At 40.5% G+C, this 18,610-nt stretch overlaps 1 protein-coding gene across 3 annotated transcripts; it reads right to left on the bottom strand.

The window, feature by feature from the left end:
• Nucleotides 1–776: 776 nt before the first annotated feature.
• On the bottom strand, nucleotides 777–16,775 carry Lysmd2 (LysM domain containing 2). Of its 3 annotated transcripts, XM_078049620.1 has the most exons (4): nucleotides 16,106–16,233; nucleotides 15,292–15,417; nucleotides 2,510–2,841; nucleotides 777–1,352 (listed from the first exon to the last, which is right to left on the bottom strand). In XM_078049620.1, the coding sequence occupies exons 3-4, from the start codon at nucleotides 2,839–2,841 to the stop codon at nucleotides 1,310–1,312; spliced, it is 375 nt and encodes a 124-aa protein (XP_077905746.1). In that variant the 5' UTR covers nucleotides 15,292–15,417; nucleotides 16,106–16,233; the 3' UTR covers nucleotides 777–1,309. The 3 variants fall into 3 exon arrangements, with proteins under 3 accessions (XP_077905746.1, XP_077905745.1, XP_005316632.2); XM_078049619.1 differs by lacking the exon at nucleotides 15,292–15,417 and having other exon boundaries at nucleotides 16,106–16,775; XM_005316575.5 differs by lacking the exons at nucleotides 15,292–15,417; nucleotides 16,106–16,233 and adding an exon at nucleotides 7,525–7,624.
• Nucleotides 16,776–18,610: the final 1,835 nt, after the last annotated feature.

Raw genomic sequence — 18,610 nt, 5'->3', positions numbered from 1 at the left:
ATCTCAAATTCAGGCTAGCCTCAGCAACTTAGTGAGGCCCTAAGCAACTCAGCAAGACCTTGTCTCAAAACTAAGGGCTGGGGATGTGGCTCAGTGGTAAAGCACCTCTGGCTTAAATCCCCAGTACAAAAAAACAAAAAAATAATGAAAATTCCTTTTGCTCCAGAGACAACAAACACCTGTTAGGTGATGCCGATGAGCTTAGGGATGGTGATGACCGGTAAATACAGAGAATTGCTGTGGAAGCATAAAGACTTAATCTACTGGTTAAATAGAAATTGATACCAAAAACATACTTAATTGTAAATAGTATATTGCTTGAAGTTTACTGCTATAACCTGTAGTATAAAAAAAATAAGACAAAAACCTAACTCTAAATTCAAATAATGTGGAATATATTACATAGTGATGTATTGGAATACACTGTACAGTGTATTACATTACATTATGTACTGTACAGTGTATTACATTACATTACATATGTGTATTACATATACAACACTCTATAAAATGACTTGGTAGTAAAATCTGAACTAGAATTAAGAAATGTGTCAGAACTTGGTATTATTTATTTATTGGTATTCTATATTTTCATTATATCTGAATCACATTGGGTCAACAAAAATGCAAAGGAAACTAGGAACTAGAATTGATTTGCTTTTAGATCATCAAAATTTCTTTCAAAAATTGCATTTATAATAACAAAAGCCATTAATTTAAAAACAGAATTTAAAAATTAATTTTTTCCCATTTTGAAAAAAAAATGAAGACTCATATGTGAAAACATAGTTTATTTTCTCAGACTTTTGTAGTTTATTTTTACAAAATAGCAGACAAAATTTGGTTCTTTGTATTAATACGGAATATGTAATACATATTGAAATATATATATGTATATAGCACTTAAGTTATAAACACACAGCAAATTCAGCATCACTTAAACAGCCACCATGTTTTTCACATAATTAGAATTTCATTAGGAGCTAAACACTGTTTTCAGCTTAAATATATAAAGTCTTTGATGCTTATCTCCACCAGTATTTACAAAAGCTAGTCTAAAAACTATTACCACCTACAAAAGTAATAAGCTTCAGAATATAATTTTGCTATCATGCCATAATAAAAACTGAACATTTTAAAAAGCCAGAGGGAAATAACCACTTCAGTGCAACTGCAGTAGGTAGACTTAATTGTGATTTTAAGATGAGTGCTATGGGAATCCAAAAGGGATGCTTCTGGATCTTCAGTTACCAGGTTCTTTATGGCCCAACCACCGCTTAATCCAGGTTAGAATCATGCCACTAATCACCTAACTGTGATAGAGGGACGTTGCATAGGGACTTTCTTCATCTCTAAACAAACAAAAACCAACAAATATAGCATAAATTAGTATTTAAAATTACAATCAGAAATCTAAAACATATATATATATATATATATATATATATATGTATGTATGTATGTATGTTAAGGTACAACTTAATACCTACTGGATAAGAGTGTATCCACTTAAGAGTATTGTGCACACCTTGAAAGTGGCATACCTTACTATCTCCATCTTACTGGTGTCTCAATTATTGGAAAAAATAATGATATATAATAATTAAATATATTACATTTATGTAAATTATATTTATATCTGTTTGCTTTCTATATGCCACTTCTTTCTCAAATGGTACTGAGGTACCTAAAACAAACAGCATATTTATAACAGGATGAATAAAGTAGAGATTAAAAAATCAGGACTAAGGAAAGGAGAAGGAAGCCAATAAAGTAACCATAGAAGTACTATATAGAGGTCAAACCTGGGCTATTTTACTTGTAAGTTTCCCAGGATCCAGGGGGGAAAAAGAAACACAACAGCTTGTACCTTCTTAAAATCATAAAGCCAGAAGGAAACCTATTCTAGAGGAGATACAAAGGTTTGTTCCAGTACCAAATTTTAAACAAAGAAAAAAAAACTCATAGGAGGACTGGGGTTGTGCCTCAGTGGTACAGCGCTTGCCTAGCATGAGGGAGGCACCACAGGCTCCTCTTCATGTGAAAAACTGCTATCAAGTAGGTTCGATCCTCAGTACCACATATAAATAAATTTTTAAAAATAATAAAGGTCCATCAACAACTAAAAAAATACAAAAAAAAAAGATTTCACAGGAAATCTTATGTAGGAAACACTTGGTAACAAATAAGAGACAATGTTTTTGACAAATTTTATAAAGGTCCGTATTGTCCAAGTTTTCTTTATGGCACTGCTTCCTTTGAACAGTCAACAAGATGCTATCCAGAATTACTAGCTGGACATTAATGTTATTAAAGCAAAGAAGCAATTTTTTTATAATAAATAACAGAGAAAAAAGCATTTGTAACAGATAAAGCCTTAAGCATTATGCGGTAGCTCTCTTTGCACTTCATACATTAGAAATGTCTTTCTAGAATTAAAATGTAAAGCAAGGACATCTTAAGAGTAATTTAATCAGCCTCTGACATTTTTTTACCAGGGAATTTTTACCTGCTTTCTTCTTTTAGTTTCTTGGCTGCCTGTGTTGATAATTTAATCTGCAAATCAAGTCTTTGAAGGAAATCTCTGGCTGACACTTCTTCAGGCTGCACAGGCTGAATCTCAGATTCCTGAGGACTGGGAGGAGGGAGGTCTTCCCCACCCACCACAGGCTCCTCTTCATGTGAAAAGCTGCTATCAACAGTTTCATTTTCTGGAGAATCAACGGAGTTAAGTCCATTAAACAACAAAGGCTTCTCTGATATAACTGGGATGTTCAAAGTTTTCTTCAGAAATATACAATCATTGGTAAACAGTTTATTGGCCCTTTTAATCTGTTCCATCTAAAATTTAAAAAAAAAATGAAACACAGAGTTACATATAACCAAGTCCAGGAGGAGGATTTACTATACAATGCTGAGCAACACTGACTCTTCAACTGACTCTTCTCTGATAGAGTCTTGCTAAATTCATGAGCAATGTATGTACAATGCCTTCTCTGATTCAAGTCCTCACTTGAGTTTGTTCACCCCATAGTTTGGTCAAACTATGCTGCATCTGAACTTGTTGGAGAAACATCTGTGCTTACGTTTATCACACTGTATTATAGTACATCTACAGACTTCAGCTGACCAGCCTGAGGACCTGCACCACATCAGGCACTCCACATACTAGATACTTCTAGTTATCAAGAGACGTCATTAAATTCTGTTTCCCAATCTTAAAAAAGGAAACTCATTTTCCCCCAGTATATTATTTCTGCTATAAGGCAGTCTTTAGCATTGATGGCCCAAAGTCTCTGAAGTTAAAAAATATAGGATTTTAAGCATTTATTTAATGCATTTTATTCTTATTTTAACATTTGCATTGTCTGTATTAAAACCTGTTTCCTATCATTGCTACTTACTTGTGGAGAGCTTCCTATGTTTCAAGAATTGTGCTTGGTGAATTAACAGATACAGAGGCATCAGTACAACCAGATTTGGAAGAATGATATAGGCTAGAGCTACAGTCAGTCTCACAGAGAAGGTGGATTCTGATTCTGACTCTTTGACTTCAAGTAGGCCTTGAAAATGAGTAGACATGGGTAAAGAAAGGTGATGGGGGCATTTTACATGCAGTATCTCATTCTTTTGCCCACATGGAATGGGTATGTGAAGATCCACTTTATAAACAGAAGACAGTAGGCTTAAAAGATATTATATATGAAAGAATCATCATATAACTGGCAGATGAAGAAGCTAGAATTTAATATGTTTATAATGTAATCTAGTATTTAATATAGATATGTTGTTGTTTTGAAAGTTTTTTTGTTTTTTGGGGGGGTAGGGAGGACTCCAGAGAATGGAGCCCAGGGGCCTTTCCCACTTAACTACACCACAGTCTTTTTTAATTTTCAATTTGAGATAGAGTCTTGCTATATTGCTGAGGCTAGCCTTGAACTTGCAATCCTCCTGCCTCAGCCTCCCCAGCAGCTGGGATTATAGGCATGTGCCACTGCAGTTGGCAACAGAGGTTTTTCTAACCTATAATTCTTTCATAGCTAGTGAATGCCTCCCTCAAACCACAGATGTGAAAAAGAAGGGTGAGGGGGGAACAGAATTTATACAAGTTATCTCATTTAAACTTCAAAACAATCCAAATATTAATATTATCAGCTCCTCTTCACAAATGAGGAAAGAGAGGTAAGTGACCTGCCGAAGTCCACAATGCTGGTGATCGTGAAACTCAAACTATGCTGTACCTGAGCTTGTTGGAGAAATGTCTGTGCTTATGTTCATCACATTGTATTATAATGTGTCTATAGACTTCAGCTGACCAGCCTGAGGACCTGCACCACTCCAGGCACTCCACACACACTCCAGCATCTCATTTGTACCACTCTTTCTCGTGATGTAACTTATGTGTGGATACGTGTGTGTGTGTGTGTGTGTGTGCGCGTGTGTGTGGATATAACACATATACATATGGAGAGAATATATACAAAAGTATTACAAATGTTCTACACATATTAGATAGATGTTAGGAGTGGCAGTGGATGGTACTTTCTATTCTCCGTTTTCCAATGAAGAAATTCAAGCACACAAGAGATGATTAATTGATTTGAGCACGTGCATACAGCTCTATCAATGTCTGAACTGGAAGTTCTGTCTGACTCTAAAGTCCATATGTCTGGATAAAAGTGAATAATTAATGGAATCAAATTATGGGAGCATTTAATACTAAATTGATTCTAAGTAGCAAAAAAAAGAATTATGTTTCTACTTCTAAGAGCCTGAAGACACAACAGTCAAAGAAATTAATCCTGTTCCTCCTGCTTTCCCATGATAAGCTGATTCCATGCAAATAGTACCTTCAAAGCTTTTGTTTGTTTGTTTCTCTTTTAAAAGATACTACAAAAGAACAGAGAAAGGATAGTTCTTTGTGTGGTAGTTGCAGGAGATGGCAAATGGCAAGAAAGAGACCAAAGTCATGGGCAGGTCCATTTTAGAGAAAAAATTAAAATTTCCAAGTATCTCTGGCCTTGCTTAGATTTAGATTGGAGAGTGTTAAATAACATCAACACTTTGCAAGATCCTGTCTCAAAATAAAATAAAAAATGATTGGGGATGTAACTCAGAGACAGTACCACTGAGTTCAATCCCCAGAATAAAAAAAAAAAAAGACTGACATCTATAACAAGGGCTGGTAAATTACTGCCCAGGAACCAAATCTGACCCATCACCTATTTTTGTATAGCACACAAGCTAAGAATGATTTTCACATTTATACGCAGTTGGAGGGGAAAAAAACAAACAGAAGAACACATTTCCTGACACATAAAACTATAGTAAAGGTTTACCAACTCCTGATTCCTTGAATTTTATAGATAAGCAGAAAATCTTTGATTTTGCATACAGGTGGCTTTTAGTTAATTAAAATTAAATGATATTGATAAATATTATACACTTTGTATTATGGTCTGAATTGCCTCCAGCCAAACAAAACAAAATGTTGAAGTACTAATTCCAAGTTAAAAAAAAAATTAAATGAGAAGTGGTATTATCTATTGTGATGGTTATTTTCCTTTTAAACCTATCCTCACCTCTCCATCCATCCCCATCTCTCCTTGAACCTGTTCTGAACCCTGGGGGCTAACCTTTCTTAATTGAGGGGATACATGGGATTGAACCCAGGGGCACACCACTGAGCCACATCCCCAGGCCTTTTCATTTGAGACAAGGTTTCACTAAGTTGTTTAGGGCCTCACTAAGTTGCTGTGGCTGGCCTTGAACTTGCAATCCTCCTGCCTCAGCCTCCCAAGTCATTGCAATTACAGGCATGTGTGCCACCATGCCCAACTAAGGGGGTGGGGGAGAAGACCTTTTAAGAACTACATTTCCCAAGCCTCCATATTCTTGAAAATGTTAGTTGGTTAACTAAAGGAAGACACCATAATTCTGGTGGTTTCATTCTTCAATGGTCTTAATTTTCTATCAGGCAGTCCCTCATCCCAGACTCCACCCCTCCACCAAGGGAAGACTGGATTTCCCTTGGTACTTTAGGCCTAGGATGGATGTCTTCCTGCTGTGGCTGTGTCTGAGTTCCTCACTACCCCTTGTTGGTTCCCTTCACCCTGTTCGTACTCTATAAAGGTCCCTTCATGAAAGTCTGTGAATTCCCAAGTTGCCATGTCCTCTGAGTATGCTCTCTCTATCCAGCTAGGACCCGGACTGATAACATCCATCATGCAGAACAACACAGGTCATTAAGGTCCAGCCAGGGACCAAGGATACTGAGCACAAGACAAGGTGACTGAGTGGGGGCCTGGGTGCAGTCAGAGAGACTACAGGCAGTGAAGAACAGGGCTCTCCAGGCTCTTCTGTGCACTACTGTGCAAGTGATTCACTACAGAATTGCCTTGTAACTAGTCCTGAGCTTTCTGGCATCAGGGACTGTGTTTTCACTCAGAATGATCAATAAGCATTTAAGGTATTCATTGAAGGGATGGGCATGGTACTCCGTGCCTATAATACCAGCTAAAGCAAGAGGATCACAAATTCAAGGTCAGCCTAGACAACTCAATGAGATTCTGTCTCAAGTAAAATAAAAAAAGGTTGGGGGTGTAGCTCTGTGGTAGAGTAATTGCCTGACATACCCAAAGCCCTGGGTTCAATACCAGTAAATTAGGGATATCCAGATGTAGTTAGCATCAAGATGGGAACCAATCTACAGTCAGATTAGATCTGAGTCAGAAGGTGAAACAGGTAAATGAGTTTAAGTTAGTAGTTAGACACACAGGCCACACTTTCTGGGTTCACATTCTGGTTTTTCCACTTACTTACCATTCTCTACATCTGTTCTCTTACCTGTAAAGTAAGAATAGGAACAGTTCCTCTCATGCAATATGACTGCTATGAGGATTAAAAGAATTGGTTTATGTAAAATATTTAGAACAATACATGGCAGAGAGGAAGCACTAAAAAATGTTAGTAACTATCATGATTATATTTGGTTAAAAGTAAGAAAGCAACAGGTAAGGGCAAATCTTTGTTAACAAATATTTAGCTAATGAGAAGGAGGAGGATAGGAATTTTCTCCCATTAAACTTTTTAAAATCTCTCCCAAAATTAGAATATATAAAGATTGTATATAAACCAGCCAACATGAATAACATATCTCCAACAAAACATTTTTAAAAAGTAAAGAATTTTATCTAAACTTTACACTAACTTAGACCAAGAGCATAGGCTCCAAATTCTGTTACCTATAGCAATGTCAAGGCAAGAAACAGCTATGCAAAAAGCCGGGGGGGGGGGGGGAAACAGACACAAATACCCACGATTCCGCCTATAATCCTAGCAGCTTGGGAGGCTGAGGCAGAAGGATCACGAGTTCAAAGCCAGCCTCAGCAACTTATCAAGGTCCTAAGCAACTCAGCAAGACCCTGTCTCTAAATAAAATACAAAAAAGGGCTGGGGATGTGGCTCAGTGGTTAAGTGCCCCTGGGTTCAATCCCTGGTTTAAAAAAACAAAACAAAACATACCCAGGATTCCATCCAGAAAGAGCAGCAGCAACACCCCAAACTGTGTGGTGAAATGTAGGGAGTAATAAGCCACCTTCAGGCCGAGGTAAAGAATTTGGAATTCATTTTGAATGTGATGAGAAGCCACTGGAAGATGAAGGAAGAGAATGACATGATCTGATTACAGTTAAAGATCACTTTGCAGCTGTGCAGAAAATGGGTTGGCAAGAAAGAAGCACTGGTGGAAAGAGGAAGTCCAGCTATGGAAGTAAGCACTGAGGCTCATATGAGAACCGTGGGTAATCTAAAACAGTGAAAGACGTTTTGTTTGGAATGTTTTATTCTTCTGTTGGAACATAGGTTAGGTTTCCTGTTCTGGAAATTGGACCCACATGAAACTAAGAAAAGCCATTATCCAATCCAAGGAAGGGCTGGAAAACTCCACAGCCTTCCCACCTGCCCACCTCACAACATTTCCTAAGAGCCACTTAAGCCTGAAAATAGAAAGTACAACCTTTTGCAAATGACATAGAACTACTTTCTGTTTCTCAGGACGGAAGTACAGCAATCAAATGCTTTCACTTCATTCTCTCCTAATCAGGGTTGAATAGTGTGACTCAGTGAAATAAAATTCACTCTTTGGTCACTAAGAAACAGGTTATAGAACTAAAGGAAGAACCAACCGGATAGGCCCTGGTCAATCATGGTGAAATAAAGTAGACAAGTGCTATCAATAACCTAAAAATAACCTTTTAAAGTGACTCCCATAAATACATTTTGTAAAGGTGAAATTATTTAGGAGGGAATTCACAATGCTTATTCCCAAAAGGGGAATAAGCTCCTCAAGAGTTCTAGGGGATGGACAAGAACCCTTACAAAAGGCACTAGGTCCACCATCATCGGCTCACCTCTTGAACAGTGAAGGTAATATTCAAAACCTCTTTGCTTCCTCTCCATTCCTTAAAAGAGACAAGCCCTTCTGAAAATATTTCTGGACAATTTTATATATGCATACAACTATCATTTGATTTTTATTTAATAGAAACAGATTTAAATACTAAATGATTCTCTCAAGATTCACCTCCACACCTGTCTCATGTTCCAGGTGTTGGCGGCAATCAGACCCCTCCATTGCCATGTGCTCATGGGGGAAAAAAAGATGTATTTTTCTTCTCCACACTCTCAGAAGAGTAAATATCGTCCCACTTACAGGAAATTTCCAAAAAAGGTAACTTACAAACTAAAAAGTAGATCAGTGGTTTCCTGGCCTAAAGAACAATGAGTAGAACAGGCCCTGGTGATGGTTGCGCAACTGTATAAATTTACAAAAAAAATCATTGAACTGTACACTTAAAACAGGGTGGATTTTGTGGTGTGTAATTATACCTTTGAGCTCCAGAGGATTGTTGTTTTTATTTTTTGGCTTTTGGTTTTGTTTTCTGGTACTGGTAGTTGAACCCATGAATGGTTTATTTATCACTGAGCTATATCCCCAGGCATTTTTTAAATTTTAATTTTGAGACAGGGTCTTACTAAGTTGCCAAGACTGGCCTCAAACTTGTGATTCTCCTGCCTCAGCCTCCCAAGTTGCTGTGAATTTTTTTTTTTTTAAGTATGTGAGAACTCACTCTACTAGCACCCCAAATTTCAGGCTATTTTACTATACCTCTCACTATAAGTGGCACTATGTCCAGCAAGGGTCAACAATCTCTACCAGCAGCAGACTGAAGTATTATTTGTCTGTAGTATTTATAAAACTGCAGATTTACATACCCTTCTGCTTCTAACTCACAGTACTTATTCTAAAATGACAATCATTTCACTTTTTTTTTTTTTTAATCATCAAGATAACTTTTATGTGGGAAAATGTTAAGCAACAACATGGCCAAGAAGCTAACTGGAAAAGGAAGAGAAGACCCTAGGAATAAAACTAGACAGAAGGTCACCGAGGGTGCTGGGGATGAGGGGGCCTCTGGATCTTAGAAAAGAGGCAAGTTCCCTGGGGGAAGTAAAAAGACAAAGTTTATACAAATAATAGGTGCACTTGGCTGCCTCCTTTTCACTTTCAGTTTCTATGCTGTTCTCTGGAGGTTTCTCCAGGGTTTCCAAACAAAAAGTTCCCAGTGGCAACCTAGAGCTGGTCAACTTCTTCCTGCAGAGGCTTGAATCCAACTGGGAGGAGCAAGGATGGCAGAGAGAGCGATGGCTAAATCTAGAACACAGGGTTAAGGAAGGGGCCTGTTAGTCTCAGTAAATATTATTAAAAAAAAAAAAACTAGGGAAATTCCAGCCCCAGCAAGTTTATGTCTGAGGTTTGAACTGACCCAAATAGTTTCAGTTACCCAGACCCACTTCTTCAAATGCTTACTACTCTGATAAAAAAAAAAAAAAATGTCCGAACCTAAACCTATGTGTAGTTCAATGTGAAAACCCACAGCTATGGGAGGAGATGAAACCAACAGCCAACACTAGCAAGGGCAGCAGCCTCCCATAGATATCAGAATGTGCTTCAAACTACCTCGTACAGTTCATATCTCCAGCAGGCTGCACCTCCTCACTCAGCCCTTACCTGGGCCCTGGTCTTCCAGGACCTGCTCAACTGTAGGACTTACAATTTCATACCAGTCAGGCTTTCTTGTGGATTAGGTCCCTGTGGACCCACCAGGTGCTATGTACCAGGCCGGGAGGATATAAAGATACATCAGACAAGCCAGGAGCAGTGGCACATGCCTGCAATCCCAGTGACTAGGGAGGCTGAAGCAGGAGGATCATAGGTTCAAGGTCAGCCTCAGCAACTTAGAGAAACCCCCTTCTCAAAACAAAGGGCTGGGGGTTTAACTTAGTGCTAAAATGCCTCTGGGTTCAATCTCCAGTACCAAAAAAAAAAAAAAAGAAAAGAAAAGAAAAGTAAAAGATGAAACAGACAAGCTCCTTGCTTCTCAAGTAGTTACAAGATAGAAAGGAGTTAGCTGATAAATTCACTATAAATGAAAAGAGAACATGTAGTCCCAGCATCTAGTACAGGGCCTCAAACAAAGAGACCCAATAAAAGTGGGAAAGAAATAATGAACACCATTTATTAGGAAGTAAGTATTAATGATTTTAAAAGGGGTGATGGGAAAACATCATAAAAATATTTTCCAAGTCACTGTCAGAAAAACTGGGACCCATCAGTGTCAGCCTGGCCAGGTCCTTGAACCCCCACATTCTTTTTTTCCTATAACGGAGTCTCCTGGGTCCTCAGGTGCATCCCTAGGGCAGAGATATTCAAACTGAACAATAAACAAATAAGCAGAACTTTTCTAGCATATCAGCAAGTCATCCAAAATCCAGCCACTTTTCACTATCTCCTTTCTTTACTTTGGTCCAAACTACTGTCTTCTTTCACCTGCATCACATGCAAAAGCTTCCCTATGTGGTCTCTGCCTTGGCACAGCCTTCCTACAGCTCATTCTCAAAACAGAAGCTAGAGTGATCCTTTTAACCCATAAGTAAGATCATGTTACTCTTCTGCTCAAACCCCACCACCACTACTGTCAATGGGTCCCCAATGAGAGATAGAGCTTAATCCCTTAAAACTGCTTTCAAGGCTTCAAGTAATCTTGTCCAACTATTCTCAATGGCATTCTAAACACCAGTCATACTCTTCCTGGGAAGTCATCAATCATGCTCCCACCTCAGGGCCTTTGCACCACTGGCTGGCTATTCCTTCTGCCTAGAATGTTCTTCACCAGATATCTGCATGGCTCCCTCCCTTTCCTCCTTTGTAAGGCCTTCCCTGGTCATCCCATTTTAACTTGCAACCACCCCCAATGGTCCTCCCTATCCTCTCCTTGATTTTTTTTTTAATTTTGTTCATCAATATCTGACATCTAACATACTTTGTTTACTTACTGTCTTAACTGACTAAAATATAAGTTCCACGAGGGCATGGATTTTTATTTGTTCATGAATGTCTCACCAGAAAGGTGGAAATGGAAAAAGAAAAAAAAAAGAATAATTGGATGAATGATAAATACTTTAGGAAAACAAGACAGGGAAAATAGGGGAAAATGCCAGTGTGAAAGAGGGTTGCAATTTGACATAGAATGGTCAAGCAAGATCCCACAGAGGAAATACTTAAGCAAAGTTTTGAAGGCAATAAGGGAGCAGGTCACAAAACCAGGACCAGCTAGATCACTGCCCAGAGCCCAGTGGAAAATGAAAATGTGGGGCCTTTGTTTACAAATGAAAGATTTTAAGACACAACTGAGCATTAAATCAAGTAACAATCCCTTCTAAGCATGGGGCCTTATGTAACTGCATAGGTCACACCCATGCAGCGGCTCCTGCACTCAGCCAGCCCTTCAGCTATCTGGAAAAAAAAACATTCCAGACATATGGAATAGCAAGTACAATGAGCCCAAGAAGGGAAAAGACTTTGGGAATAAGCAAAGAGGCCACACTTCTAAAAAAAAAAAAAACAGAGATTCATAGATGCCTTTTCCGGATATTCTGATCCCAAAGGTCTGAGGTCAGCTGGACTCTTCATTTTCAGTCTGCCCCAGCACACTCCTCTCCCACCCAGGCCAGCTGAAGGAACACTGGTCTACCCCCATATCCTGAGATGTATTTGGCTGCCAGCTTTTGGATATCACTTTGGATACCCAGCTTCCAATTTGTTCCCCTTGGAAACCAGGGAAGGCAATCAGGTCTCCGTGTTCACCCTTTGTCAGAGTCTCTGTTCTGGGAAGCTTCTTGTACAAAGAGCACTACTGACTTTTACCCAGTTTCCCCACTAAGGGACTGAAGTCCTGCCTGGGACCCAGCTGGGTGGCTGAGGAGCTGCCCTCAGTAGTCAGGCTTGCCTGAGAGTTCCTACTCCTCTAAGCTGCAGAGCTGTGCTCTATCCCCACACATGGAATGTTAAGGTCAACTGTTTGCCTGGATTCACTCTTAATTTCCAGGCACACTACTGTGGGCCCCTTGGTCCCCAACATATCTTCACTGAGTCTTTTAAACAACAATTTGAATATGTTGTAGATGATCCTGGCAGTGAATATTAGAAAATTAAACTCATTCAACTTCTTTCTGTTTAGTTAAGAGAAGAAAAAAAAAAAAAAACAGAAAACCTTTCTACCTTTAAGCTTCTACCTAAAATCTCATTTACCATTAAGTAAATCCAATTAATGTATACAGGTATTAATTAAAGCAAGAATATTACTTCACTGTATGGTATTATTATGTTCACTGGTTCTATACAACCAGTAGAGAAGTCTCCAAAAACTTCATCAACTACAGACCAGAGCCCAAGGTAATGAAATACATACATATGGAAAAAAACAGTGGTTCTCAACCAGGCATGAGTTTGCCTCCAAAGGAATGTTTGGCAATGTCTGAAAGAGGAGAGGGATGTACTACCTGCCTCCAGTGGGTAAAGGGCAGAGATACTGCTAAATATCCTACAATGCACAGGACAGACTCCAACAACAAAGTCCATATAATCAATAGTGCTAAAATTGAAAAACATTGTAAAGGACTATTTGTGACCGTAGACTATATTTCCCAATTCATCATACCCGAGTTACATCTTAAAATCAAAAGTCTTTATAAAAGCAATGAAAAGGGGCTGGGGATGTGGCTCAAGAGGTAGCGCGCTTGCCTGGCATGCGTGCGGCCCGGGTTCGATCCTCAGCACCACATACAAACAAAGATGTTGTGTCCGCCAATAACTAAAAATAAATAAATAAATATTTAAAAATTCTCTCTCTCTCTCTCTCTCTCTCTCTCTCTCTCTTTAAAAAAAAGCAATGAAAAATCTGATTTACTCTCAAATGGAAGGGAGTAATAAGGTTATAAGTAATAGGATTTATACTGGACAAAACATGGATTAGGAAGTATTTGATCAAAGGTAGAGAACTACAGTGATCAGCTGTTTGGGAGCCTTAAGTAACTCAAGAGAAACCACTAAGGCCTGTGGGTAATGGGAGATCACCATGGGAAGAAAACATAGGAAATAACACTCCTGGATATCATAAAAATTCCTAGCTGTAGGCACCCTAGCCTAATAGGAAAGATGTACAGAAACCAAATAAAAAAGACTTTCCTTCTTCAGTAACCAAGATGCTGAGAGACCTCTAGATAAGAGTAGATATCAGAAGTAATATCTAGAGAAAAGCAAATCCTTTATCACTGTGTTAATTCAAGCTGATCTCAATAAAAATCATACCAGGAAAAGATCCTTAGCTCTTAACTTCTTCTCTTCTGTAAAAAGATTCATTCCACCTATGTGCTAGGCTTATTGTGAGAGTCAAATAAAATCAAGATGCAATAGGACAAATGCAATGCCTGACACATAGCAAGTATTAACAAAGAGTAGCTATGGGTATTTTCCAACTGGGCTTTTCTCTGGCTCTGACCCAAACCAGGCCCTTCTGATACACATGGAGAACTATAGGTCTAAGTTCAATTTAGAGAACTCCCAAGAGGTCAGAATAGGGGTTCTCCATGGCATATCAGTATATGACTGCACAGCAAGGTTCCTGCTCTCAAAATGAAAACTCAACTCAAAATGGATCAAGGACGTAGGAATTAGACCAGACACCCTTCGCTTGATAGAGGAAAAAGTAAGACCAAATCTTCATCACATCAGATTAGGCCCCGACTTCCTTAACAAGACTCCTAAAGCACAAGAAATAAAATCAAGAATTAATAAATGGGATGGACTCAAACTAAAAATCTTCTTCTCAGCAAAAGAAACCATCAGTGAGGTGAACAGAGAGCCTACATTTTGGGAGCAAAATTTAGCCACACACATCAGAGCACTAATCTCCAGGATATATAAAGAACTCAAAAAACTTAACACTAAAAAACTAAACAACCCAATCAATAAATGGACTAAGGAGCTGAACAGATACTTCTCAGAAGAAGATATACAATCAACAAATATATGAAAAAATATTCAACATCTATTGTAATTAGAGAAATGCAAATGGAAACTACTCTAAGATTTCATCTCACACCAGTCAGAATAGCAGTTATCAAGAATACAGACAACAAAAAATGTTGGTGAGGATGTGGGGGAAAAGGCATACTCATACATTGTTGGTGGGACTGCAAATTAGTGCAACCAATCTGGAAAGCAGTATGGAGATTCCTTAGAAAACTTGGAATGGAACCACCATTTGACCCAGCTATCCCATTCTTCCATCTATACCCAAAGCACTTGAAAATAGCATACTTCAGTGAGGCAGCCACATCAATGTTCATAGCAGCTCAATTCACAATAGCTAAATTGTGGAAGCAACCTAGATGCCTTTCAATAGATGAATGGGTAAAGAACCTGTGGTATACATACACAATGGAATATTACTCAGCATTAAAAGACAATAAAATCATGGCATTTGCAGGTACATGGATGGAACTGGAGAATATCATGCTAAGTGAAGTAAGCCAATCCCAAAAAACCAAAGGCAGAACGTTCTCTCTGATTAGTGCTTGCTGATCCATAATAGGGGCGGGTGGGAAAAATGGAGGAACTTTGATTGGGCAAAGGGGTGGGATGGATGGGAAGGATGTAAGGGCACAGGAAAGATGATGGAATGCGACAGGCATCATTACCCTAGATACATGTATGACTGCACATATGGTGCAATACTACACCGTGTACAACCAGAAAAATTTAAAGTTGTGCTGCAATTGTGTACAATGAATCAAAATACGTATTGCTGTCATATAAACTCAATGAAAATAAGTTAATTAATTTAAAAAATGTTAAAATGACAGAGAGACCTAATGGTAAACATATACCTGCTTAAATATGCAAAATAGATTACTTCCATCCTTGGCAATGAGTCGGAGTTTCACTTCAAGAGAAAGATATGATCACATTTCTTCTCACTGCTGTCTATGGTGCTTCAGGAAAGAATACTGAAACTGATAGTCAACTCAAATGTTAAAAGGCCATCACATAGCTCAGAGTTAATTATAAGTAATTTTAATGAAACAATTTGTTCCCTCAGGTTTCCATGTTCTTCCCAGAGGTGTAATGCAATATACCCAAGACGCACACACATAAATTTGTAATAAACACAGCCCTCTCCACAGGTGTCACATTCACGGTTGCCAGTGAGCCCAGGGCTGTAATTTCACTTCTAAATAAAGAAGCATAATCGACAGAACCAGTACCATACAACGGGCACAACTGTACCCTTCCTGACTCATCATAGAGCTTGTTTACAAGGAGAACAGAATCCACCTCAGTGGGGCTTTGAGTAAATATATAGTAGTGAGATGGCGAGAGCAAATCGGGTGAAGGTGGCTGCCGGTGATACCAAAGTCCTGGTCCTCCTTGATCTTCCTCACCCAACAGATCTGTTCAGAGTCTGGGCAGGGCGCTGGAAACTGGAGGCAGCTACCTGGGGAGGGAGCACTAGCAGCCCGCCCCTCTGGCTGCAGGACCAGCTTGGGCGACCATCGCTGCTGCCAGCAGCGCGCGCCAGGCGACTGCTTGGGGCCGAGCCGCGCGGGGACGGCTGGCTGCCGTCTCCGCACCCGAGTCCTTCCGTCCCCCTCCCCCGCCCCGGAGCCGCCAGCCCGGGCCGCGGCGGCGCGCCCTGCTCACCGTGACTCCGTACTTGAGCGCGATGCCCTGCAGCGTGTCGTCGGCGCGGACCCGGTGCTCCACCAGGCGCTCGATCACGCCGGCGCCCAGCGGCGCCCGCACGCTGGCGGTGCTGCCGTACGAGCGGGTCTTGGTGCGGGCCAGGCTCACCGACAGCTCGGCCTCCTCGGACTCTGAGCCGGAACGCGAGCGCGGCGGCGGCGAGGGGGCCGAGGGCCGCGGCGCGCGGGGGCCGCCTTCCCGCAGGGACAACGCGGGCGAGGAGTCCGCCATGGGTCCTGCCGAGGCCGCCAGGTCGGGGAGCTGCCAAGGGGGCGGTGCCTCCTCTGCCGCCGCCGCCTCTTCCTCCTCACAGGGGCTGCGGCTGGTCGTTCCGCGGGGGCGGCGGGCGGGAAGCCGAGGAGGGGAGCTGCGGGCCGGGCATGGCGGGCGTCTCCCTCCTGCAATGCCTGCCTTCCCCGGGCACCGGCGACACAGGCGCACCTACCAGGCCAAGAGCGAAGTGAGCGCCCGCAGCAGTCTGGCTGACTGCGGCAGCTCCACCCTGCCCGCCCCAGCCCGCGGGGGCGCGCCAAAGCCTGCAGCCCTAGGGGCTAAAAGAGGCCCATCCGGAGGCATCCTTGGCCTCTAGTGGACCCCGGGACCTGGACTTTGCTGACAAAGCCTAAGTAGAACCCGGTCTTAGCAGCAGTGAGGGGGGAAAAAACCTCCTGGAAGCATTGCTCTGCCTCTTTTATTGATTCCCAGCAGGGACCAGCTTGCCCAGACCTTCAAGCACTTTCAATGCCAAAGGTACTTTCCTCCCCCAACGCGTTTACTCTGATGACCTCAAAGTCCAGGTCACAGAAACATAAGATCATCAAACACAGCTTCCCTAGGCCCATCTCAACTCTACTAGAAATTCTTAAAACATAACCCCAGGAGGGATAGCGCTTTTAAAGGCTGGTGGGTGGCCTCGAACTAACCCTCCAGTTGTTTGGAGTTCACTCACCTTTTCACAACAGCTTACTAGCTACAGTTTTTTTTTCTCCTGGCTCACTAGTTGGAATTTGCCATATACATCCATCTGTTGTTTTTTCTTACTGGTTTCCTTTTTGACACCTGAAAGCATAATTCTCCTCGGTACTATTGTTAAATCCACCTAAAAATTCTTATCTGTACTCTTCATCTAAACACATTCTTCTCCAAGACACCCTCTCCTCAACACCCTGGTTTCAGGCATGTTATACAAAGATTCAGGCACATTATACTAGATTCTAATATCCTGGTTTCTATAGTATTTTGGACAGCTTTCCAAAAATATCTCCATAGGTAGATCAGGAGACAGGAAGTTTGATTTATTGGCTGAAGTTTTGATATATTACTGTGTTGGACAGAGGCAAAGAGAATAGCTCTGTGTTGGACAGAGGCAAAGGAAAGAGGTGGGAGAGAAGCAAGTTGTCCCCATATCACTCTTCCATTTAAAAAGTTTTATAGTGGCTCTCTGAGGACAGCAGCATCAATATAAAGCCAAATTGGCATTCAAGTTCCTATTCCTATTTTTATTATTTATGCAGTGGTCATCTGTAACTCATTCCATATATTCCAAATGTTCCTGCAAAACAGAGCTACTTGAACTTGCTTACTTATTCCTACATCCATGCCTTACTTATGCTATGCCCTCCATCTGTAATTCTACTCTTCCAAATACCCTACCCTAAAAAAAGTCTAAATTTTTTAAATCTTTAAGGTCTGTCCCAAATAATATATCCTCCATGAGATTTTTTTCTTAATCTTCCCAATTGTTCCTATCCCTCACCTGCCCAGTTGTTTCTTTGCCCTCCAAATGTGCTTTGTACCTCTTGTTTTCTTTTGAACTCATTGTGTGTTGTTTGAATCATTCATGCACTTGTCTGATCTCCACCATTGAAAAATGCTGCTGGAAAGCATAACAAGGTCTTACTCATCTTAAGCTCCAGCAGTACCTAGCTCCTAAATTCACAAGTAGTATAATTGAGATGTAACAAAAAGATCCTGAAGTCTGAATTAGATTGAATAGCTCAAGCCTGCCATGCATGAACTTCTGGGTGGTATCCAGTGTGCCCCTTCCAAGACTCAAGAGACAAGCAGAACGCCAGGGTCTCTACACATACATAAAATCAGGTAATGTTTCAAAAAGAAGTATCCACCTTCAAAGAGTTTACAGTCTAGCAATGAGACAGCATATAACAAGTTTTCCATCAGAAAAGCATAGTAAAAGACTGGATGATTCTATCTGAAGATTAAAGAACTAGGTCGCATAAGCTGTTATTAGGTGGTCAGTGCAAAAAATTCCATAATTAACTTTTTTCTGCTTTTTTATTTTTATTTTTTGTTTTTGATACTGGGAATTGAACCCAGGGGCACTGAACCACTGAGCCATCTCCCCAGCCCTTTTAAAAATATTTTATTTAGAGACAGGGTCTTTCTGAGTTGCTAAGTGCCTCACTAAGTTTCTGAGACTGGCTTTGAACTCGAGATCCTCCT

Source organism: Ictidomys tridecemlineatus, chromosome 5 (assembly GCF_052094955.1).
Source record: "Ictidomys tridecemlineatus isolate mIctTri1 chromosome 5, mIctTri1.hap1, whole genome shotgun sequence".
In the NCBI taxonomy this organism is placed as follows: Eukaryota; Metazoa; Chordata; class Mammalia; order Rodentia; family Sciuridae; genus Ictidomys; species Ictidomys tridecemlineatus.
Note: the sequence above shows the minus strand (reverse complement) of the source record. Positions and strands in the feature narration are given on the sequence as shown.